Below are 21,140 nucleotides of genomic sequence, written 5' to 3' on the forward strand. Positions count from 1 at the left end.
TCACTTCGCCCATGATTTCTAATGCTCATGTGTGGTGTAAATGTTCATGCACCATAACTTTATGATAATTCCCAGATAAGCCTTTACACAACCACTACTCCTGTTTTGTATTGTACATAAATGTTTGTGTACCTTTAAAAAAAATTGTAGGAAGGTGATCAGGATTGTTTTGTGCACATACTTGTGCAATGAACATCAGAACATAAACTGGAAAGAAACAAACTAAGTTTACTTAAGAATCACATGTCTGCAACTCTGTCTCTCTTTCTCCTAATGTAATGCACAAACTGTATTTTCGCCGAGATGTACGTCGCTTTGGAGAAAAGTGTCTGCTAAATGAATAAATGTAAATTTAAATGTATTTATTACTCTCGTATTCCTTTCATTCCTGCGAGTTCCCCGGTGTCCTTGTTTCCGTGTCTCCTTACCCTGTGCCTACGTCTCCCTGATATCCCGACCCACAGCTTTGTTTCTGGACCACGACTTTGGATTTTCCTCCGAACGACGGTTGCTCCACGTTGACCTGGTGCCTGTCCTTTGATTTCGTTATTTCACCTGCCCCTTGTCTGCCCAGCCCACGCTTTGCAATAAGCGGTGCACCTGCAATTGGGTACATCGCCTTTGTTCCTGCCTGCAAGCATGACAGAAGTTACATCCTAGACCCTCCTCTCATGTCCCACTTTTTCTCAATGTGCCACAGCTCCATCATCTGGTAACATGTCTTAATCGCAGTGAATCGCAGTCAGTACCATGTACTGTCAGTTACAGATATTGTAGGTAGTTATAACCGGACTGAAGAAGAGAGTTAAAACTGTAGAACTGCATACAATGTCCATCAATACTGAAAATTAATTTGATTTATCTTCTGAAATTTTGAGGTCATTAACAAAATTGGAAATTCAAAACTGGGCCCCGTAACATCTGGACGTGAAATGGACACAGACGCAGGTGCGATTATCTCAGTAGCAGAGTCTATATACAAGTGGTCAGTATGTACTGGGACATGAAGTGCAATGGTGACACAATGAACACAGGAGAAAGAGACGCAGGGGCTTTTCTAACAGTAAACTAAATGATTATAGGTGTACGAAGTGAATACACTGAGACGAGATGTGGATGGAGATGGAACACGGGATGTGGAGAGACTCACAAAGCACCGGAACAGAAACACAGTGCAACAGAAGTTGGGAAACAGGTCAGCAAACACGTATCATGAGGAAAGCTGCAGGAAAGTAGTAAAATACTAAACAATGAGTCACAAACCAGTGACATGATTTCAGCATTTTTATAGGACTGCGAGCTGGTCATATGGTCAGCTGAGGCCAGGTGTGTTGATGCAGTTCGACTCATATAAAGTGATCCCTCCACTGGCCATTAGGGATTTCGCCCTTGGGGTCGTGACACGGGCATGATATGAGTTTAGAGACCACTGCTTTGAGAGGGTCTCGTTTTGTTACATAGTATGATACTGATTACTCAAAAGTTTTGGCTGCTATTTTCCACTATTGCAAAATGAAAAACGGAATAAACAGAAAAAAAAACAATAATAAAAAGATATCTAATTGATTAAAATATGCAATAGTGGAGTCTTTGGTGTAAAGGTGTGTTCAGTGGTGCTGTGTGTCATCATGACAATAATCCACGGTGAGCAGTGAGAGACACACTGGTGTCTCACAGGACTTTTTGTCCAGCCCCTCAATGACTTTCACTCACTGTGGAGGACTTTTGGTAGTGGCACCAAACTGGAAGTTGGCAGTAAGTATTTCATCTTTTAGCTCAATACCATCGACATCAAAGCTCTGCACAGATACTTTTTATGTGTTTTTCCTTTGTTCTCTGTTTCACTGTATTGTCATATTTATACTTCATATTCATTCTCTAACGTGCTCCTACCAGATGTTTTTTTAAAGAAACATTTTGCTTATGGTTAATTATTTGTCGAAACTTTTCGTAATTCGGACGATAATTTAATTTTATTTTTTGTATTTCTCGCTTCATTTCGTCAGAAACCTATAAATAAACTTATCAGTAGAAAAGAGCCCCATCATCATCTGCATCTGGCAGTGCGGTACATGATTTTAGTAGTGTAAAAGTTCCTTTTCACACCAGTCATGGACACATCGCTGTGATTCTTGTCTTGACTTCAAGACACCAGACATGATGAGACTAAATTAGTATTTACCATGAAATGCCGGTAAACACAGTATATTGACGGTATACTGGGCGCTGTGGAGGTTTTTGTACGAGCACAAATTGGCTCTGAATCACTGTGGGACACTTTTGGTGGAGGAACCAGGCTGGAAGTTGGAAGTAAGAACCTTTTTCTGTATTATATCCTGAACGCTGTAAAGAAATGAATGTAACTCGTTTTATTCCCTGAGTACATTTCTATTCTTCAGCTGAGTGTCTCTCACTTGTGTGTTTTCAGCTCTTTCAGTCAAAGTTGTTACACTGAAGCTTGTTGGTTTGAAAAACAGCTTCAAGTTCAAATGTTGCAATGTTGACAACAACACATGATTACAACGATAAATACATAAATGCGATAAATAACGATATGGGATAAAAAGCGTCTTTTACTGCGTTTGTTCACTACGGATTTTCCGATTTATATTTAAACCTTAGAAAAATGTTTCTTCTGCTTTTCACTGTTTTATAAATTCAATATTTGTTGCTCGAGTTAATGTTTATTTTACAGTTGTCAGTAATAATTAAGATGAAAATAATACAAACAATGTGATAAATAACTGACGCGCAGTTTTCCATGGTCTTTAATTCAATATGCATCCAGTTGTCTTGACTTTGAACTGAATTCAGTCCATCACTGATACACTGTTACAAATCGATCAGTGTGTTATAAAATGAAGAAAAGCAGTGTACGGAAGGGCTGCATGAATATGTCCAGAAGGGTGGAAAAGTGACACATTATGGTTTATAGCATTGAGCTGTGGAGGTAAAAATGACCTCTAAAGGAATAAGGATCTGTTCTCTTGTATTAATGGCACATTTTGATACACCTCATACATACTGTGGGCTACATTCATAAACTGCCTATCCATTCCTCCTCTGAGAGTTAACTAACAGCTCTTTTCCTCCTCCGCTACGTACAGGTGATGAGACACAATGCGATGTCCGCTGTTAAAGGTGTTCCGTCCACTCGCTGCCCTCTCTCTGACCTCTGACCTCTGCCGTCTCCTAGGCAACGCTGCCCCCGTCCTCACGGTCCTGCCCCCGTCCAGTCAAGAGGTGTCCGGTAAGAACAAGGCCACGCTGACGTGTCTGGCCAACAAGGGCTTCCCCTCCGACTGGAAGCTGGAGTGGACGGTGGACGGCAGGACCAAGCCTGGGGACGCGAGCCGCGGACTCCTGGACAAGGACGGCAAGTACAGCTGGAGCAGCACGCTGACCCTCCCTGCGGACGAGTGGACGAAGGCGGGCACGGTGGTCTGCAAGGCCACTCAGGGCTCCCAGACTCCAGTTCTGGAGACGATGAAGAGAGCCGACTGCCCCGTGTAGATGGGCGTCTCATTACTGTGTTTTTACTCTGTGCTCTACTCCACTCTTACTGTTTTCGTAACTAGTAACATAGAGGTTAATAATGTGCTTTGCTCCACTATATATGTGAGACCCTTTACCTTGAGCTTCTCAGTATTATCCAGTGTGTCCTCTGCTCCTGTTCTGTATTAGATTATTGGTGTGTTACACTGTGTGATCTTGTGCTTGAGTGACGTCTGAAATGCAGCTGAGAATAATAAACGTTTATTGAATCAAATACGCAGTTGTTGTTTCCCTTATTAATACATATTGTGTCACGTGAACTGAAATTTAAGTGTTCATTTCAAATGATGAGCACAGTCCTGTTCGCAAAGAAGGCATAGAAAGTACAAGGAAATGTATCAATTCAATGAAAATTTATATATATAAAAAAGTAAGAGGAATAAAAATCATTTTAACATTAATTACGCTTTGTCTTCCTTAAAGGAAAATGTTTATTTAACAGACGATGTATATCAAACTAAAACAGTTTTCCTGTTACCATAATCACACACACGCACACACACACACACACACGCTGAGTTTTCATTGTCATAGTAAATTCTGCCTATCATCTAAAAGCGTATTTTTCATTTTTTAAAAATACCTTTACAGGAAGATTCTATTAGTGTTTCCTTCACACAAACAATATTTCAGCAGAATTTATCATCCAAAATTAAGAAAACTACTTGCAATAAGTGTGTGTTCAGTGTGAGAGACAGCAGCTCCCTGTGACCCCACACTGACAGGGAAGGAGGAGAATCCCTAAATCATGGGGACTCACATACATGTTAACGTTTCTTGAACGTTTTGTCTTGAGCATTTCTTTAACACTTGAAAAAATGTTCAGACAAGTGCTGCATAACCTACGTTTAGTGTTTCTGTTCTATGAGCGTAAAGGAAAATACTGCACTGATTGTCCCTTCCTGCTCTAACTACTGTAACAACTGTGAGCTGAAGAAAGACAAAGAGTTTTACGTGAACTACATCATGCTCTGTGCTGCACAGACACACACAGAAATGGAAGTACAAGTTGACTCAAACTCCATGTAAAGGGTCAGATGATTCTTTCTGGTGTCTCTTGATTTACCGTAAGCCCCCACCTCACAGCAGCCCCCTGGGGACGGGGGCACATTTGCCTGCTCTATTCTGGGAGCAGCAGAAGCGTCCTGCCCATGCAAATGTCAGTTTCAGCCCAACGGTTCTTGGTGCGGTTTCACTGCCTGAAAGACCCTGCGCTGAGGCAGGTGTGTGTGTGTGTGTGTGTGTGTGTGTGTGTGTTGGGGGGGGCAGATATCAGTCATTATCAGCAGAAAAAGAAATGGAATCAAGTTAGATGATGATTAAGTTTTTTCTCATTGTTTCAACAGCAGTTATTATCAGTGCTCTTGGTTTATAATTTGTTCAATTTCCTGAGAGTCCAGTGACTATAACAGGAATCATTCACAGTGTTTTTCACAGTAAAGTACATTATGATTTCCTCTTCATTCTGTGTCTGTGGTTAAACTTCTGGTGTCTTCTGTTAGTTACAGCAGGCCTGTTTCTGAACAGTTTGGGCCTAAGAAATATTGCACTTTGGCCCCCAACCAGGGAATGAAAACTTCGTAGAAGAAACCCTTCCCTTAATTTTGACCAGTAAAACATTTTAACAAAGAAAAAGATAAAATACAAGAGAAACGAATAGAGGTGGTTGCTAGTGTAGTGGTCAGAGTTGCTGCTTTTGGATGTAAAAGATGTAGGTTTAAATCCCACCTCCAGCTGTTGTACCCTTGAGTGAGGTACTCGTCCTAAATTGTTCCACTAAAAGTACCCAGATGGGTAAGAAAATTAGAAGTCACTTAAGAGGACAAATCAGCCTTTGAACTTCTGAATAAATAAATAGATATAACATTTTTCAAAATTATTGTTTCACACAAAACTTTCACCTAAAAAATTTACTGAACTGAGGTTTTTGTAAGAAACAAACAGAGAATGTTATTGGGGAAGTCACTTCTCACCCATTCACTTCTCCATTGATCTGATAAATGCATAATAAACATTTATTTTTAATAATTTTTTAAAAGTAACCACTTGTTGAATAATGAATAAACCTTTATGCAGCTACTGGAGTGATGTACACTGGTTCATATGGTGGAATGTGACAAATGGACTGTACTCCAGAATCACATGTCTGAACCCAAATCTCTCCTTCTGTTGATGAAACACACTCTTTGTATTTTTGTCCGACATGTACGTTACTTTGCAGAAAAGTGTCTGTGGAATAAATAAATGTCAATGTAAATGTAAAGTCACTGGTTCCCCCAGTGGCTTCAGACCCCAAAGGAACCGTTTCTTCCACTTACAGTAGGAAATGGCCCTGAATTCGAGACAGTTTTTAGTTCAGCATAAAATATATATTTCAGACTTTGGATTCTACACTTTGTGTATTTTTAGCATTATATTATATTATATTATATTATATTATATTAAAATAATGTGCATTTGTCACCGCTGTGTCCATTTGTCAACAAAATGTGACTCTCACACTGCAGTGAAATACAGCTCCTCTATGAATGTACTGTGCTCAATGTAGAGTACAAATTAAAACCTAATTTCAATTTATTGAAGAATTAATAAATTAAAAACAACTAAATATATGTTACACTCCAGTGAAGCTGGTAGTGAGTTTATTGTTTTATCTGTTCTTGTAGAGTCATCATTAAATTGTAGCATTGACCATCACAGTAACAGACACACACATTTCGGAACCGCTTTGTCCCAGACGGGGTCGCGGGGAACCGGAGCCTACCCGGCAACCTAGGGCGTAAGGGACACACCCAGGACGGGACGCCAGTCCGTCGCAAGGCACAATAAGCGGGACTCGAACCCCAGACCCACCGGAGAGCAGGACCCGGTCCAACCCACTGCGCCACCGCGCCCCCCACAGTAACAGATATCATACAGAAATCGAAATGGACACATTTGTTATTGTCAACCAAGGCTGCAGGGAAGGCTGGACCCAAGCGCAGGATCGTTTGTCAGGAACCGAGGAGTCAGGCGAGTTCTCGTTGGTGACGGGCGAGGAGTCGGTCAACCGGCGGTCAAAGTGGGAGCGATGATCCGTAGATGAAGTCAGGGAGCAATGCGAAGCCCAAAAGGCAGGGAATGATGAAGAGAGACCAGGGACAAAGGAGGTTGTGCCATCGGCACAAATGGGGACAGTTGTCTCACTGTTTTTCCGCGAGTGCAAAGGGCCTGAGGAGGGTCTTTTAAAGTCAAGTGCTGTGATTGTCATCAGGTGCTTCACTGGCATCCGGTGCTGTTGATCGCAGTGCGGGTGTGGACGTTACAGTTATATATATTGTGGGCTACTGGAACTAGAACAAGGCATGCATGGACAAGAGAGGAGAATAGGGAACTGTTGGAATGCTACACAAGTTACCCCAGTGAAAGGGATTACATGAAGAGGATGTGGTCCCTATGGATACTTTGAAACTCAACATCAAGACTAACGCCTAAGCAGCTAGTAGCTCAGTGTTCCAACATCTGCAAGAAACAACTGCTATCACAACTAGAGATTGACGAGGTACAACACAAATGCTATGGCAAGGGGGAGCCAGGACAGGTCAGGGAGAAGATATCATCATCCCCTTGGGTACCAAGCCCCAAGAACAATGAGCTCTTGTAAGCTGAATGCAAGAGCAGCTGACCTAAGAGATAAGATCATGGCTAAGAAGGACACCTGGAGCCCCCGTGGCCGATTACCAAGACCAAGTGAAGTACCTACTGAAAGTCTACTAGAAGATGTGAATGCAACACTACGAACAACCCCTACTGTGACCATCACTGAGACCAACCAGCTGATGTACAACACAGCAACAGTGATCCTTGAGATGCTTGGATACAAGATGAATACCAAGCATAAGAAGCAGTATCCTCCATGGAAAAGAAGGCTAGAGGCAAAGATCAAGGCAGCATGAAGGGAAGTTAGCCAGCTATTGGAACTGCAGAAAGGCGTGATGAAGACCCTGCCCAAGAAGTACAGCAAGCTGTCTATACCTGAGGCCTTAGAAACTGCCAAGCAAAGACTCACAGCCTTGGCTAACTGCCTGAAGAGGTACACAAGAGAGATAGAGGGCAGAAGAATAAACCAGATGTTCTCCACAGAACTATCCAAAGTGTACTCTCAGTGGCAGGGTAATAACATGAGAGGGGACCCACCAAGGTTGGAGACTGAACAATACTGGAAAAACACATGGGAGAAGGAGGCATCACATAACAACAAAGCCCAGTGGCCAGTGGATCTAAGAGCAGACCACAGCAACCTCCCTGAACAGGATCCAGGAACCATCACAGTGGCAGACATCCAAGAAAGAGTCTCAAGTATGAAGAACTGGACAGCACCAGGCCCTGACATGATCCACACCTTCTGGCTAAAGAAGCTAACTGCACTCCATGAGCGCCTGGCAACACAAATGAACCAGCTGCTAATGAATGGGACCCACCATGAATGGTTAACAGAAGGCCGGACAGTCCTGATCCTGAAGGACCCCCAGAAAGGAGCAGTCCCATTCAACTATTGCCCGATAACCTGTCTCTGCACAACATGGAAGCTGCTCTCAGGTATCATAGCGGCTAAGATGAACAGGCATATGGCTCAATACATGAGTGGGGCACAGAAAGGAATTGGTAGAAACACGAGAGGAGCAAAACACCAGCTACTGGTAGACAGAACAGTCACTCGAGACTGCAAGACCAGACAGACCAACCTGTGCACCGCCTGGATTGACTACAAGAAAGCCCATGACTCGATGCCTCGCTTATGGATCCTGGAATGCTTAGAACTATACAAGATCAACAGGACACTAAGAGCCTTAATCAGGAACTCAATGGGGCAGTGGAAAACAACCCTGGAGGCCAACTCCAAGCAAATTGCGCAAGTCACCATCAAGTGCGGCATCTACAAATGCTACGGATACCGACTACGGAATGGAGTAAACATCAGTCACCTCCTCTACATGGATGACATGAAGCTTTATGCCAAGAGTGAACAAGACATCGATTCCCTGATCTACAGCAATGACATCGGAATGCCATTCGGACTGGATAAGTGTAGCCGGATGGTAACAAAGAGAGGGAAGGTAGTCAGAACTGAGAGGATTGTACTACCAGAAGGCAACATAGCAGATGTTGAGGACAGCTACAAGTACCTTGGAATCCCGCAGGCGCATGGGAATCATGAAGAGGCCGCAAGGAAAGCAGCAACCTCCAAATACCTGCAGAGAGTAAGGCAAGTCCTGAGAAGTCAGCTGAATGGGAAGAACAAGGTCCGGGCTATCAACGCCTACGCCCTGCCGGTCATCAGATACCCCGCTGGCATAATAAGGTGGCCAAAAGAGGAGATAGAAGCCACTGACATCAAGACAAGGAAGCTCCTGACAATGTATGGAGGGTTTCACCCCAAATCCAGCACCCTGAAGCTGTACGCTAAGCGGAGAGAATGAGGCCGAGGACTAGTGAGCGTCAGAGCCGCTATCCAGGATGAAACAACAAAGATCCTTGACGACATCAGGAAGATGGCCCCGACTGATGAGATACTTAGTGAATACCTCAGGCAGCAGAAACCCGAGAAGGAGGATGAGAAAGAACAGGAACCGTCATGGAAGGACAAACCCCTACACGGTATGTACCACCGGCAGATTGAAGAAGTGGCTGATATCGAAAAATCATACCGGCGGCTGGACAAAGCTGGACTGAAAGACAGCACAGAGGCGCTAATCATAGCAGCACAGGAACAAGCTCTAAGTACAAGATCAATAGAGGCCGAGGTCTACCGCACCAGGCAGGACCCCAGGTGCAGGCTGTGCAAAGATGCCCCTGAGACAATCCAGCACATAACAGCAGGGTGTAAGATGCTAGCGGGCAAGGCATACATGGAACGCCATAACCAAGCGGCTGACATAGTGTACAGGAACATCTGTGCCGAGTATGGGCTGGAAGTCCCAAGATCAAAGTGGGATACACCCCCAAGGGTGGTCGAGAATGACCGAGCTAAGATCCTGTGGGACTTCCAGATCCAGACTGACAAACTGGTAATGGCTAACCAACCGTACATAGTAGTGGTGGACAAACGGAGGAAGAAAGCCGTAGTGATAGATGTCGCCATCCCAAGCGATGGCAACATAAGAAAGAAAGAACATGAGAAGCTTGAGAAATATCAAGGACTGAGAGAGAAGCTAGAAAAGATGTGGAAGGTGAAGACGACAGTGGTCCCCGTGGTAATCGGAACACTTGGGGCTGTGACCCCTAAGCCAGGAGAGTGGCTCCAGCGGATCCCGGGAACAACATCCAAGATCTCTGTCCAGAAGAGCGTGGTTCTAGGAACGGCTAAAATACCGAGCAGAGCCCTCAAGCTCCCAGGCCTCTGGTAGAGGACCCAAGCTTGAAAGAGTAAAGACTGCCTGCAAAAAAGGGGGGCGAGTGGGGGGGGAAAAAGAAAATATATACATTTATCCCATAGATTTATTTTCTTTTATTATTTTACAACTGTACAGGTAATATATTGGTAATATATGAGAGAGGAAATTAAACATGAAAACACACATTTACGGTTATAGAAATGAGAGAATTACACGTCAAGGCCATTTTTTCTGTTCCTTCAGGTCAAAAAAAGAAGCGCCTGTCTATGGCTGGTAGTGTAGTGGTAAGACCTGTTGCTTTTGGACCTGAAGGCTGCAGGTTTGAAGCCCCCATTCAGGTTTTAAACCCTTAAAAAACTTACTCAAAACTGCTCTAGTAACAACCTAACTGTATAAATGGATGAATGATTCTAAGTGTTATTGGAGAAAAGTGTCAGATAAACAAATAAATACTAGATAAGTCTTAGGGTGAGGAGCAATTTTAATATTCAGCTCATTGTAAAGTCTCTTATCCAAATGGACAAATGTCCTTGGACAAAAAATCCAGTGAAATGAAGCTTAATGGCGATAAGTTTATTAATTTATTAATTCCTTTATCCATCTCTATTACATGTGTTCTTTTATTTCCTTCCAATAATTAAAATGAATAATAACAAAACTTACAGTCATGAATTTTCATGGATTGTTCTGGAAACACAAGAGTAGAATTGCAAATGTAAGATGGAGCAAAAACATTGGACTGCGGTCACTTTTACTGAACACCCAGGAAAGGGAAGAGACAGGATGGGTTCTTGGAGAATAAGACACAAATAGGGACACAGACAAGGACAGGGTCGTTGCGGTGGGTGTGGGAAGAGCTGAGTTCTGGTTTACATCCTAAGAAGCTGTGAACTTGGTGAGATTCTGCAGCCTTTGTGTGTTTGTTTCACTCCTATAAAGACCAGTGATTTAACAAAAGCGGGGAGTGCAGTGGCGCCGTGGGTTGGAACGGGTTCTGTTCTTGGGTGGGTTTGGGGTTCGAGTCCCGCTTGGGGTTCCTTGCGACAGACTGGCGTCCTGTCTTGGGTGTGTCTCCGGCCCTACGCCCTGTGTTGCCGGATAGGCTCTGGTTTCCCACGACCTTGTATGGGACAAGCTGTTCAGAAAGTGTGTGTGTAACAAAGGTGTGTTGTACTTTGTCTGCTGAACTAGAGCAGGACCTCAGGTGATCACTTGGAGGTCATGGGTACATCAGCCATGACACTTATTGCCAGAAAAATGCTCTGGATCGTTCCAACTAAGTGAATAAAAGAGCTGGTTTTGGATCCAATGGATGCAGGTTTTAATCCTGCTCATGGTTTTAGTACTTTCAGAACAAAATACTTACTCTAAATTGTTCAAGTAAAAATTGTTGTGCTGTAAGAATGAGAGGGGGGTGCAGCAGGTTTGACTGGGTGCTGCAGTCAGGTAGGTCGCGGGTTCAAGTCCTGCTTGGGGTGCCTTGCAACGGACTGCTTTTTAAGGAGGTGTTAAATATGTCCGTGAAGACAGCAGCCAGTTGCTCACTGCATGTTTTTAAAACTCGCCCTGAAATTCCGTCCGGACCAGCAGCTTTGCGGATGTTGACTCTGTGTTTACATTCCACCGCAAGCGTGTGTGAACGCAGCACTGCAACAGCTGGGGGATCAGAGCACAGACACAGAGCAACAACACCCGGACTCTGTTACAATCATTCTCGGGGACTTTAATAAGGCAAATCTCTCCCGTGAACTGCCAAAATACAGTCAGCACGTTACATGTCCCACCAGAGACAGTAATATACTGGACCACTGTTACACTGCAATAAAGGATGCATATCACTCTGTCCCACGGGCAGCTTTGGGGCTCTCTGATCACTGCCTGGTTCATCTTATTCCGACCTACAGGCAGAAACTGAAATCAGCTAAACCTGTAATACACACACACACATTTTCAGAACCGCTTGTCCCTTACGGGGTCACGGGGAACCGGAGCCTAACCCGGCAACACAGGGCATAAGGCCAGAGGGGGAAGGGGACACACCCAGGACGGGACGCCAGTCCGCCGCAAGGCACCCCAAGCGGGACTTGAACCCCAGACCCACCGAAGAGCAGGACTGCAGTCCAACCCACTGCGCCACGGACTGCTAAAAGATGGACTGAGGAAGCAGAGCAGGACTTACAAGCCTGCTTCGAGTGCACCGATTGGAGTGTTTTTGAGGCTGCTGCTAGCGATCTGGATGAGCTCACAGACTCTGTAACATCATATGTCAGTTTCTGTGAGGATATGTGCATCCCTACCACGACTCGTTTAACATACAACAACAAACCGTGGTTCACTGCAAAACTCAGACAGCTTCGTCAGGCCAAAGAAGACGCCTACAAGAACGGGGACGGAGTCTTGTATAAACAGGCCAAAAACACACTGGCAAAAGAGATCAGAGTGGCTAAGAGAAACTACTCTGAAAAGCTGAAGAAACAGTTTTCAGCCAATGATCCTGCATCGGTGTGGAAAAGGCCTGAAAGACATCACAAATTACAAGACACCATCCCCCAGCACCGTGTCAACTCAACAGCTGGCCGACGATTTGAATGAGTTTTATTGCAGGTTTGATAAACCCTGTCTCATACCCCACACCCATTCAGACCCTCTCTCCACGAATCAATTAACACCTCCAGTAACCCCCACCTTCCCCTCTCCTGCACCTTTGATCTGTGAAGAGGAAGTGCGTCGGGTCTTCGTCAAACAGAAGACAAGGAAAGCACCAGGGCCACACGGTGTCTCACCGGCCTGCCTAAAAACCAGTGCTGACCAGCTGGCCCCTATCTTCATAAAGATCTTCAATAGATCACTGGAGATGTGCGAAGTTCCTTCCTGCTTCAAACGCTCCACCATCACCCCAATTCCGAAGAAACCCAAAATCACAGGACTTAATGACTACAGAACTGTTGCCTTAAGGTCTGTGGTCATGAAGTCACTTGAAAGATTGGTGTTGGCCTACCTGAAGGACATCACTGACCCCTTGCTGGACCCAATGCAGTTTGCTTATCGAGCAAACAGGTCTGTGGATGATGCAGTCAACATGGGACTGCACTACATCCTGCAACATCTGGACAAACCAGGGACTTATGTGAGGATCCTGTTCGTGGACTTCAGTTCGGCCTTCAACACCATCATCTCACACCTCCTCCTGTCCAAATTAACCCAACTCTCTGTGCCCACCTCCATCTGTCGGTGGATCACCAACTTCCTAACAGACAGGCAGCGGATAGTGAGGCTGGGAAAATTCTCATCCAATACTTGCACGATCAGTACTGGAGCCCCCCAGGGATGTGTGCTCTCCCCACTGCTCTTCTCCCTGTACACCAACGACTGCACCGCAAAAGACCCCTCTGTCAAACTCCTGAAGTTCACAGACGACACCACACTCATCGGCCTCATCCGGGATGGTGACGAGTCTGCTTACAGACAGGAGGTCCAAGAGCTGGCTGTCTGGTGCAGTCACAACAACCTGGAGCTGAACACGCTCAAAACAGTGGAGATGATCGTAGACTTCAGGAGAAACACCTCAGCATTATCCCCACTCACCATCATGAACAGCACTGTGGCAACAGTGGAGTCATTCAGGTTCCTGGGCACCACCATCTCACAGGACCTGAAGTGGGAGTTCCACATAGACTCTATTGAGAAGAAGGCCCAGCAGAAGTTGTACTTCCTTCGCCAGCTGAGGAAGTTCAATCTGCCACAGAGGCTGCTGATGCAATTCTACTCTGCAGTCATTGAGTCTGTCCTCTGCACCTCTGTAAATGTCTGGTTCAGCTCAGCTACGACATCAGGCATCAGAAGATTACAGCAGATACTTCGGACTGCTGGAAGACTCATCGGCACACCCCTCCAGCTCTCCAAGAACTGTACTCGTCCAGAGTCAGTAAAAGGGCGAGCAAAATCATTCTAGACCCCTCACATCCAGGCTAATTCCTCTTCGAACCGTTGCCAACTGGCCGGCGCTACAGAGCACCGAGCACCAGGACAGAAAGGCAAAAGAAAAGTTTCTTTCCTCAGGCCATCTACCTCATGAACAGCTAAATCCCCCCTAGAGAGTAAACCAGTGCAATACACAACTCTATTTATATTTATAACTATTTATCACATTATATCTCTTACTCACTCTCCCTTGCATTTGTATAGAACATAGCTGTACATACATACAATATCTAGTGACTATTTTTGTATATTGGGTACTTTATATTTTTCTATATTTTTTATCCGTCATTCACATATTTTCTTCTCATCTGTCTTCACACTGTCATTCTGCCTGTGCTGTGGAAGTTTCTGTCACCAAGACAAATTCCTTGTATGTGTAAACATACTTGCCAATAAAGCTTGATCTGATTCTGATTCTGATTCTAAAAGCTTTTCTCACCTGTGCCACAAAGACGTTGAGACCGGCGTTATCATGTACTGTGGGGATGCGCAGCGGGGGGGCCTTTGTTCTCAAACTCGAAGCGGCCATAAAACGTATTATTGCATTCAGTTCGTCTGGGAGAGACGCAGCGGCACCTGTCAATGACCGCGTTTGTGGTTTATAATCCGTTAATGTTTGGATTCCCCGCCACAGCCTACGCGCATCTTGAGTGCAGTTAAACTCTGATTCCACCATCCCTGTTATATTCCCGTTTCGCGCCGGCGATGGCTTTGCGGAGCTCGTACTCGCTCTCCTTGTACGCGTCCGTGTCTCCGCACTGAAACGCGCAAGTTCCCGAGCGAATCTTATTTTGGATTTTGGTGGTAATCCACGGTTTCTGGTTGGGGAATAAGCGGACTGTTTCATGTGGTATGCAGACATTTACACGGAACCCGATGAAGTCCGTGACCACTGTGGCATACTCGTCTAGGTTGGAGGATGAGTTTCTGAACACGTCCCAGTCCACGGAGTCAAAGCAGTCCTGGAGCCTTTCCTCCGCTTCTGGTGTCCAGCGCTGTACAGTGCGTGTCACAGGTTCCTCTCGCTTCAGTTTCTGCTTGTAGACCGGGAGCAGCAGAATTGAGGCGTGATCTGACTGCCCGAGGTGCGGACACAGCAGAGAGCAGTACGCACCTTTGTGTGAAGTGTAGCAGTGGTCGAGGGTGTTTGAGCCTCTGGTGGGGCAGGAGATGTGCTGATGATACTTGGGGTATACATTCCTGAAATCGGCTTGGTTCAAGTCCCCAGAGATAATGAACAGTCCATCTGGGTGCTTGTTCTCATACCTAGTGACGACGTGGTGCAGTTCATTCGGAGCGCTGTGTGTGTTCCCTTGGGGTGGGATGTAAACTGCGGCCATGAGCACAGCCGAGAACTCCCTGGGCAGGTAGAACGGTCGGCATTTGATCAGAAGATATTCAAGGTCTGCAGTGCAGTTCTGTGCAATCACTTCCACATTCACACACCATGCGTTGTTAATAAGAAAGCATACGCTCCCTCCTCTCTTTTTCCCCGATGAACCAGTTCTATCCGCGTGGTAGATTGAGAAGCCCTCAGGCTGGACTGCATGGTCCGGTGTGCTGGCGGTGAGCCACGTCTCCGTAAAGCACAAAAGCTTAAGTTTATTGTTTATTGTCATAGATACAGTACCATGTACATGTATCGTGAAATTCTTCCCGAATGCTTCTCCACAGACTATGGACAAGGACAGAGACAATAGAAATACTGTACAAACAAAACAGTGACAATGACAGTGAGTAGTGCAACAGCAATAGCAATAAATAATGGTAACAGCAGTAACAGTAATACAGCAGTTCCATAAATCTCTTCGGAATTTAAGTCGCCCTATGAGATCGTCCAGTTTGTTGTCCAGAGACTGAACGCTGGACAGGAAAATGCTGGGCATCGGAGGTCGTAGTCTGCGGCGTTTCGCTCTCACCTGTACGCCGGCCCTGCGGCCCCGTTTCCGAGCTCGCGTCTTCTGAGTGGTCCCAGGAGGGTCGCGGTCATGATGCTGTTCGCGGCAGAGCGAAGGTAGCGAGTTCAGCTCTCTAACGCTAAGAATTGCATCTAATCGCACTGTTTCATGTATTTGCAGAAGTGTTTGGCGGTCATAAGTAATAAGAGAATAAATTGGCTGGAAGGACAGTGACACAAGCAAAATAATATACACTAAACTAAGAAGACTGCGAGGAGAAGCAATCAACACGTTGCCTCGTGCCAGCGCCATGTCTACGGTGTTTTAAAAATGTATGAAGTATGTATGTATGCAGTACGCCAATACTTTACATTTTGAATAAAAATAGTTTATGCATCAATTTATTTTATAATTAAATACATTCATTTCATCATTAATAACAAGTTGCCCTAATGCAGGACTGTGGTGTTCTGGAAAAGGTTATGATCAGTCCTGAAATGTTAGTTTTCAAATTGTGCAGAGTCCATATTTCCATAAATTTTTAAATATAAACTGCCATGTGTTCATTTATGGCAGGCAGACTAATGGTTGAATTCAGGGTAGAAAGAGACTATTAAAGTACAGATCACGAATTTCTCTAAACATAATTATGTTGAGTACAATAATCATGAAATGTTTTAAACCAGAGGGGGTGCAGTGGCGCAGTGGGTTGAACCACAGTCCTGTTCTCTGGTGGGTCTGGGGTTTGAGTCCCGCTTGGGGTGCCTTGTGATGGACTGGCGTCCCGTCCTGGGTGTGTCCCCTCCCCCTCCGGCCTTACGCCCTGTGTTACCGGGTAGGCTCTGGTTCCCCGCGACCCCGTGTGGGATAAGCGGTTCTGAAAATGTGTGTGTGTGTGTGTGTGTGTGTGTGTGTGTGTGTGTGTGTGTGTGTGTTTTAAACCACTTTCCCCCTCAGCAGCTGCAGGGGGTCCCAGGTGCAGCAGTGCAGTAACTGTCCAGTGTGACTGAGGAGGTTTTTGTACGGCTCTATAACACTGTGTGAACACTCCACCACTATGGTAACTCTGACAGTAATAATCTCCTGCATCTTCAGCCTGGACTCCACTGATGGTCAGAGTGAAGTCAGACCCAGATCCACTGCCACTGAATCGATCTGGAATCCCAGACTGACGGTTAGTAGCAGCATAGATGAGGAGTTTAGGAGCTTCTCCAGGTTTCTGTAGGTACCAGTTTAAATAGTTGTTGTTGTGCACAGCAGTACTGGTTTTACAGCTCATACTGACTGTCTGTCCTGGTAGAACAGCTTTCACTGCAGGACTCTGAGTCACAGTTATTTGTCCTTTGGATTCTGAAAGGAAAAGTGTAATAATGAACATATGACCAGATTATTGTGTTTTTTAACATGATTTCATAAATTGGATTTTCTGTAAAATCCACACAGCAAACATTTTGAAGCATATCTGATTTTTTTTTTTTAAACTTTACCTTGGATACAGAGCAGAAGCGTAAGCGCAGAGATGAAGACACTGATAGAACTCATCATCGTTGTTTTGAGTTTTACTCCCATGAAGGACAGCTGTCAGTCATGAAGTGTCCAACTCTGAGGACTATAAACAGTCCCAGAGCACTGAAGCATGTGCTGCCCATGCAAAGTGCTTCTCTATGCAAATACATGTAACATACATTGTGAGCCACGCAGTGAGGAACACTACATTAGAGTCCAGTAAAGTACCACGGTACCTGCAGTTATGTGATCAGTATTTTTTCCAGTTTTTCTAAATGTTGTCAAATCAAGTCATTTTCCAAAATTTGGGACAAGAGAATAGGAGAGGGACAGAACTGTCACTGAACCAAAACAAAGTTGAATTTAAATGATCTGTTTCTCTGTAAAAGCACAAGAAAATTACAATGATAAAATATAATAAGTGTTTTGAAAAATGCCCAGAGGAAATAGTATCTAAGGTCACATTCCATACACATGAAATTACAATGTTGATCAATAGAAATAATGTGACGGGCTCTTTTTCTCTTTGGATTTTAACACTAATGATTTCTGCAAGCAGCGGGGTGCGGTGGCGCAGTGGGTTGGACCGCAGTCCTACTCTCCGGTGGGTCTGGGGTTCGAGTCCCGCTTGGGGTGCCTTGAGACGGACTGGCGTCCCGTCCTGGGTGTGTCCCCTCCCCTTCCGGCCTTACGCCCTGTGTTGCCGGGTAGGCTCCAGTTCCCCGTGGCCCCGTAAGGGACAAGCGGTTCTGAAAATGTGTGTGATTTCTGCAAACAGCTGCGGGGAGTGATTTTCATTCCTCCTTTTTCAAGTTGGATCTGACAGAGTTTCCCAAACACCGAGAGCTGAAGTCACTGTTTCGTTATCTTGGTTCAGGACCCTTCCCAACAACACAGTTTGAGAATTGGAGAAGCACTTGTGATCGTGACGTGATTTGAACACACAACCTTCCGACACAAAGCCAGTCATACAACCGTTTCACCAAAAGGTCAGACACTCTGTACCCTGAGTCTTTGGAAAAAGAAGAGGCAGGCAGAGCACATCCTTCTACTGTCTCTGTCCAGTAAGTGAAGTAACTAATGGTGATGTTTGTTAAAGTACAGGTTTGGAGAAATAACAGTAAGAGGATGAAATGGAAGGTTGTATTGTTGGTCAGAGTATAAGGGTCTTGCTTAGAATGTAAGGGGTCGTGGGTAGGAATTCTGTCATTTATTAGTGTTTTATACACTTCTGCACAGTTGCACTATGTGTTTAGCTCTCAGGTGTGGACATCTTGTCTCTACGTGTCCATATGGTCTGGATATTTGCTGAATAAGCAAATGAGTTGACCTCCCAAGTCGTCTCCTTCAGTGATCACTTGTACCATTGAAGGGGAAAGAAGAAAACCATCCTGGCTGCATGTAGCAGAGGCCACATGAGCATGACCTTAGAGTCCAGTAAAGTACTACAGTACTTGCAGTTATGTGATCAGTATATTTTCCAAGTTTTTCTAAATGTTGTCAAATCGAGTTGTTGTCCATAATTTGGGACAATAGAATAGGAGAGGGACAGGACTGTCACTGAACCAAAACAGAGTTGAATATTAATAATGTGTTCCTCTGTAAAAGCACAAAGGAATTACAATGATAAAATTTTTTCTCAGTCTTTGGATATTTTATAATAAAATATAAGGCAATCTTAAGACTGTCATTTTCACCATATACAGGTGGTATAGTACACACACACACACACACACACACACACACAGAGTAGCTGAAGCCGCTTGTCCCAAGCTGGGTCATGGCAAGCCAGAGCCCACCCAGCAATGCAGTGCACAAAGCCAAAGGGGGGGGGGGGGGACACACACCCAGGACGGGACACCAGTTTGTCACAAGGCACCCCAAGCAGGAATTGAACCCTGGACCCACTACATAACAACCACCAACCAAACCAGCTACACCACAAAATACAATACATTACAATATCATAATAAATGCTGTAAAAATGTTAACATAACTGCAAAAGGGAGTGGAATGGTGTTCAGTTGAGTACAGGTATGTGTGTGTGTGTGTGTGTGTGTGTGTGTGTTGGTGTCTGATTTCCTTCTGCTGAATGATTCAATGTGATTCAGGTGAGCTGAAACGGGACAGTTCTGATGCTGCTGGTTCTGGGAACGGAGAGCTGTCTCTGGTGCTGAAGCCTTTTTCTCCTCTGCTCCCCATCATAGGATTTTTTTACATTGAAAGACTGACACCTTCAGCTGGTTACAGTTTAAAATCCATAATCTATTTTCTCTAGCAGAATGACAGACCTTTTCTATTACAGATGAAAAGAAAGAGATATTTTGATGCAGACGTGTGATTCTAAAATAATTTGTCACATTCCACCGTATGAATCACAGTACACCACACGAGGAGCAGCATAAAGGTTTATCCATTATTCAACAGATTCTAGTTACAAAATAATTAAACATCACTTCTACAATATTTCTACAGTAGAAAAATGGGATTTATATGCACTAGTTGGAAGTATTACAGAAGAACCATTGTGTTACTTGACAGAATAAACTTGTGGATGGCACAGTGGTTTCTTCTTCAAGTTGTTGTTGGAGGAGGTCGATTCAGATGGAGACAAGGTTATGCAGGACAAAAAGAAAAGCTTAATTACTGCTGATAGCACAGTAGTTGGAACTACTTTGTTTTTATCCAGAAATCATAGGTTCAATTCCCATCTCCAACTGTTGTCCATTGACAAAGGAACTTAAACTAAATTGTTCCAGTAAAACTGCCTGTCTGTGTACATGACTTAACAATTATAAATACCTTAACATTGCTTAGGAACTATGTGTTAGCTAACAAGTAAATATAAATATCAGAAGAAGTTTGGGTGGAAGGTTTTGGAGAATTTATATTAGTGCTCTGTCAATGCAGGTCACAATATGAATCAGTTCAAATGTCTCCATAAGCACCATAATTCTAAAATAAAACTACACAAGAATATCCAGACACATCACCATCGAGCAAGAGACAGGAGAGCAGAAGGTCAAATATTTCCCTGCGTTTGGCTGGAAGTAAAGCACATTTTGGTTGCAAGTATTTGAATTCCTCTCTCAGGTTGTCTTGGTAAAATGGGACCAAAATCCTATCAGAGGCAAAAACTACTAAAGTGCTAGAAAAAATTGCCAGTATACAGGAAAGCTGCATATGTGTATGAAAAATCCTGAATTGTGAATGGATCATGAAAATAGTTAAAGCACAACAATTTTATAACAGTCTGCAAACTATGTCACATTATTTCCTTCCTCTTCAAGACCAGCAGTACAGTAACTGTACAGTGTGACTGAGGAGGTTTTTGTACGGCTCTATAACACTGTGTGAACACAGCGCTGCTACTGATTTCATGGTAACTCTGACAGTAATAATCTCCTGCATCTTCAGCCTGGACTCCACTGATGGTCAGAGTGAAGTCAGACCCAGATCCACTGCCACTGAATCGATCTGGAATCCCAGACTGACGATTAGTAGCAAGGTAGATGAGGAGCTTAGGAGCTTCTCCAGGTTTCTGTAGGTACCAGGCTAAATCAGTGTTGTCATCAACAGCAGTACTGGTTTTACAGCTCATACTGACTGTCTGTCCTGGTAGAACAGCTTTCACTGCAGGACTCTGAGTCACAGTTATTTGTCCTTTGGATTCTGAAAGAAAGAAAAAAGTTTAATAATGAACCTCAGACTAATTTTGTTATTTAATATAATGTAATAAATGTTATTTTTTTAATGCACACAAAGAAAATAGTTGCACACATATCTTGATAATATTGCTTTAAAACTTACCTTGGATGAAGAGTAG

General features: G+C 44.3%; 1 gene segment (V, D, J or C); it reads left to right on the top strand.

Annotated features, from left to right (window-relative positions):
* The first annotated feature begins 932 nt into the window (after positions 1–932).
* LOC114910748 (Ig lambda chain C region-like) lies at positions 933–3,769 on the top strand. The segment is given in 3 exon segments: positions 933–948; positions 1,696–1,755; positions 3,197–3,769. Coding segments are annotated over 3 exon segments (393 nt in total).
* Positions 3,770–21,140: the final 17,371 nt, after the last annotated feature.

Source organism: Scleropages formosus, chromosome 6, assembly GCF_900964775.1.
Source record: "Scleropages formosus chromosome 6, fSclFor1.1, whole genome shotgun sequence".
In the NCBI taxonomy this organism is placed as follows: Eukaryota; Metazoa; Chordata; class Actinopteri; order Osteoglossiformes; family Osteoglossidae; genus Scleropages; species Scleropages formosus.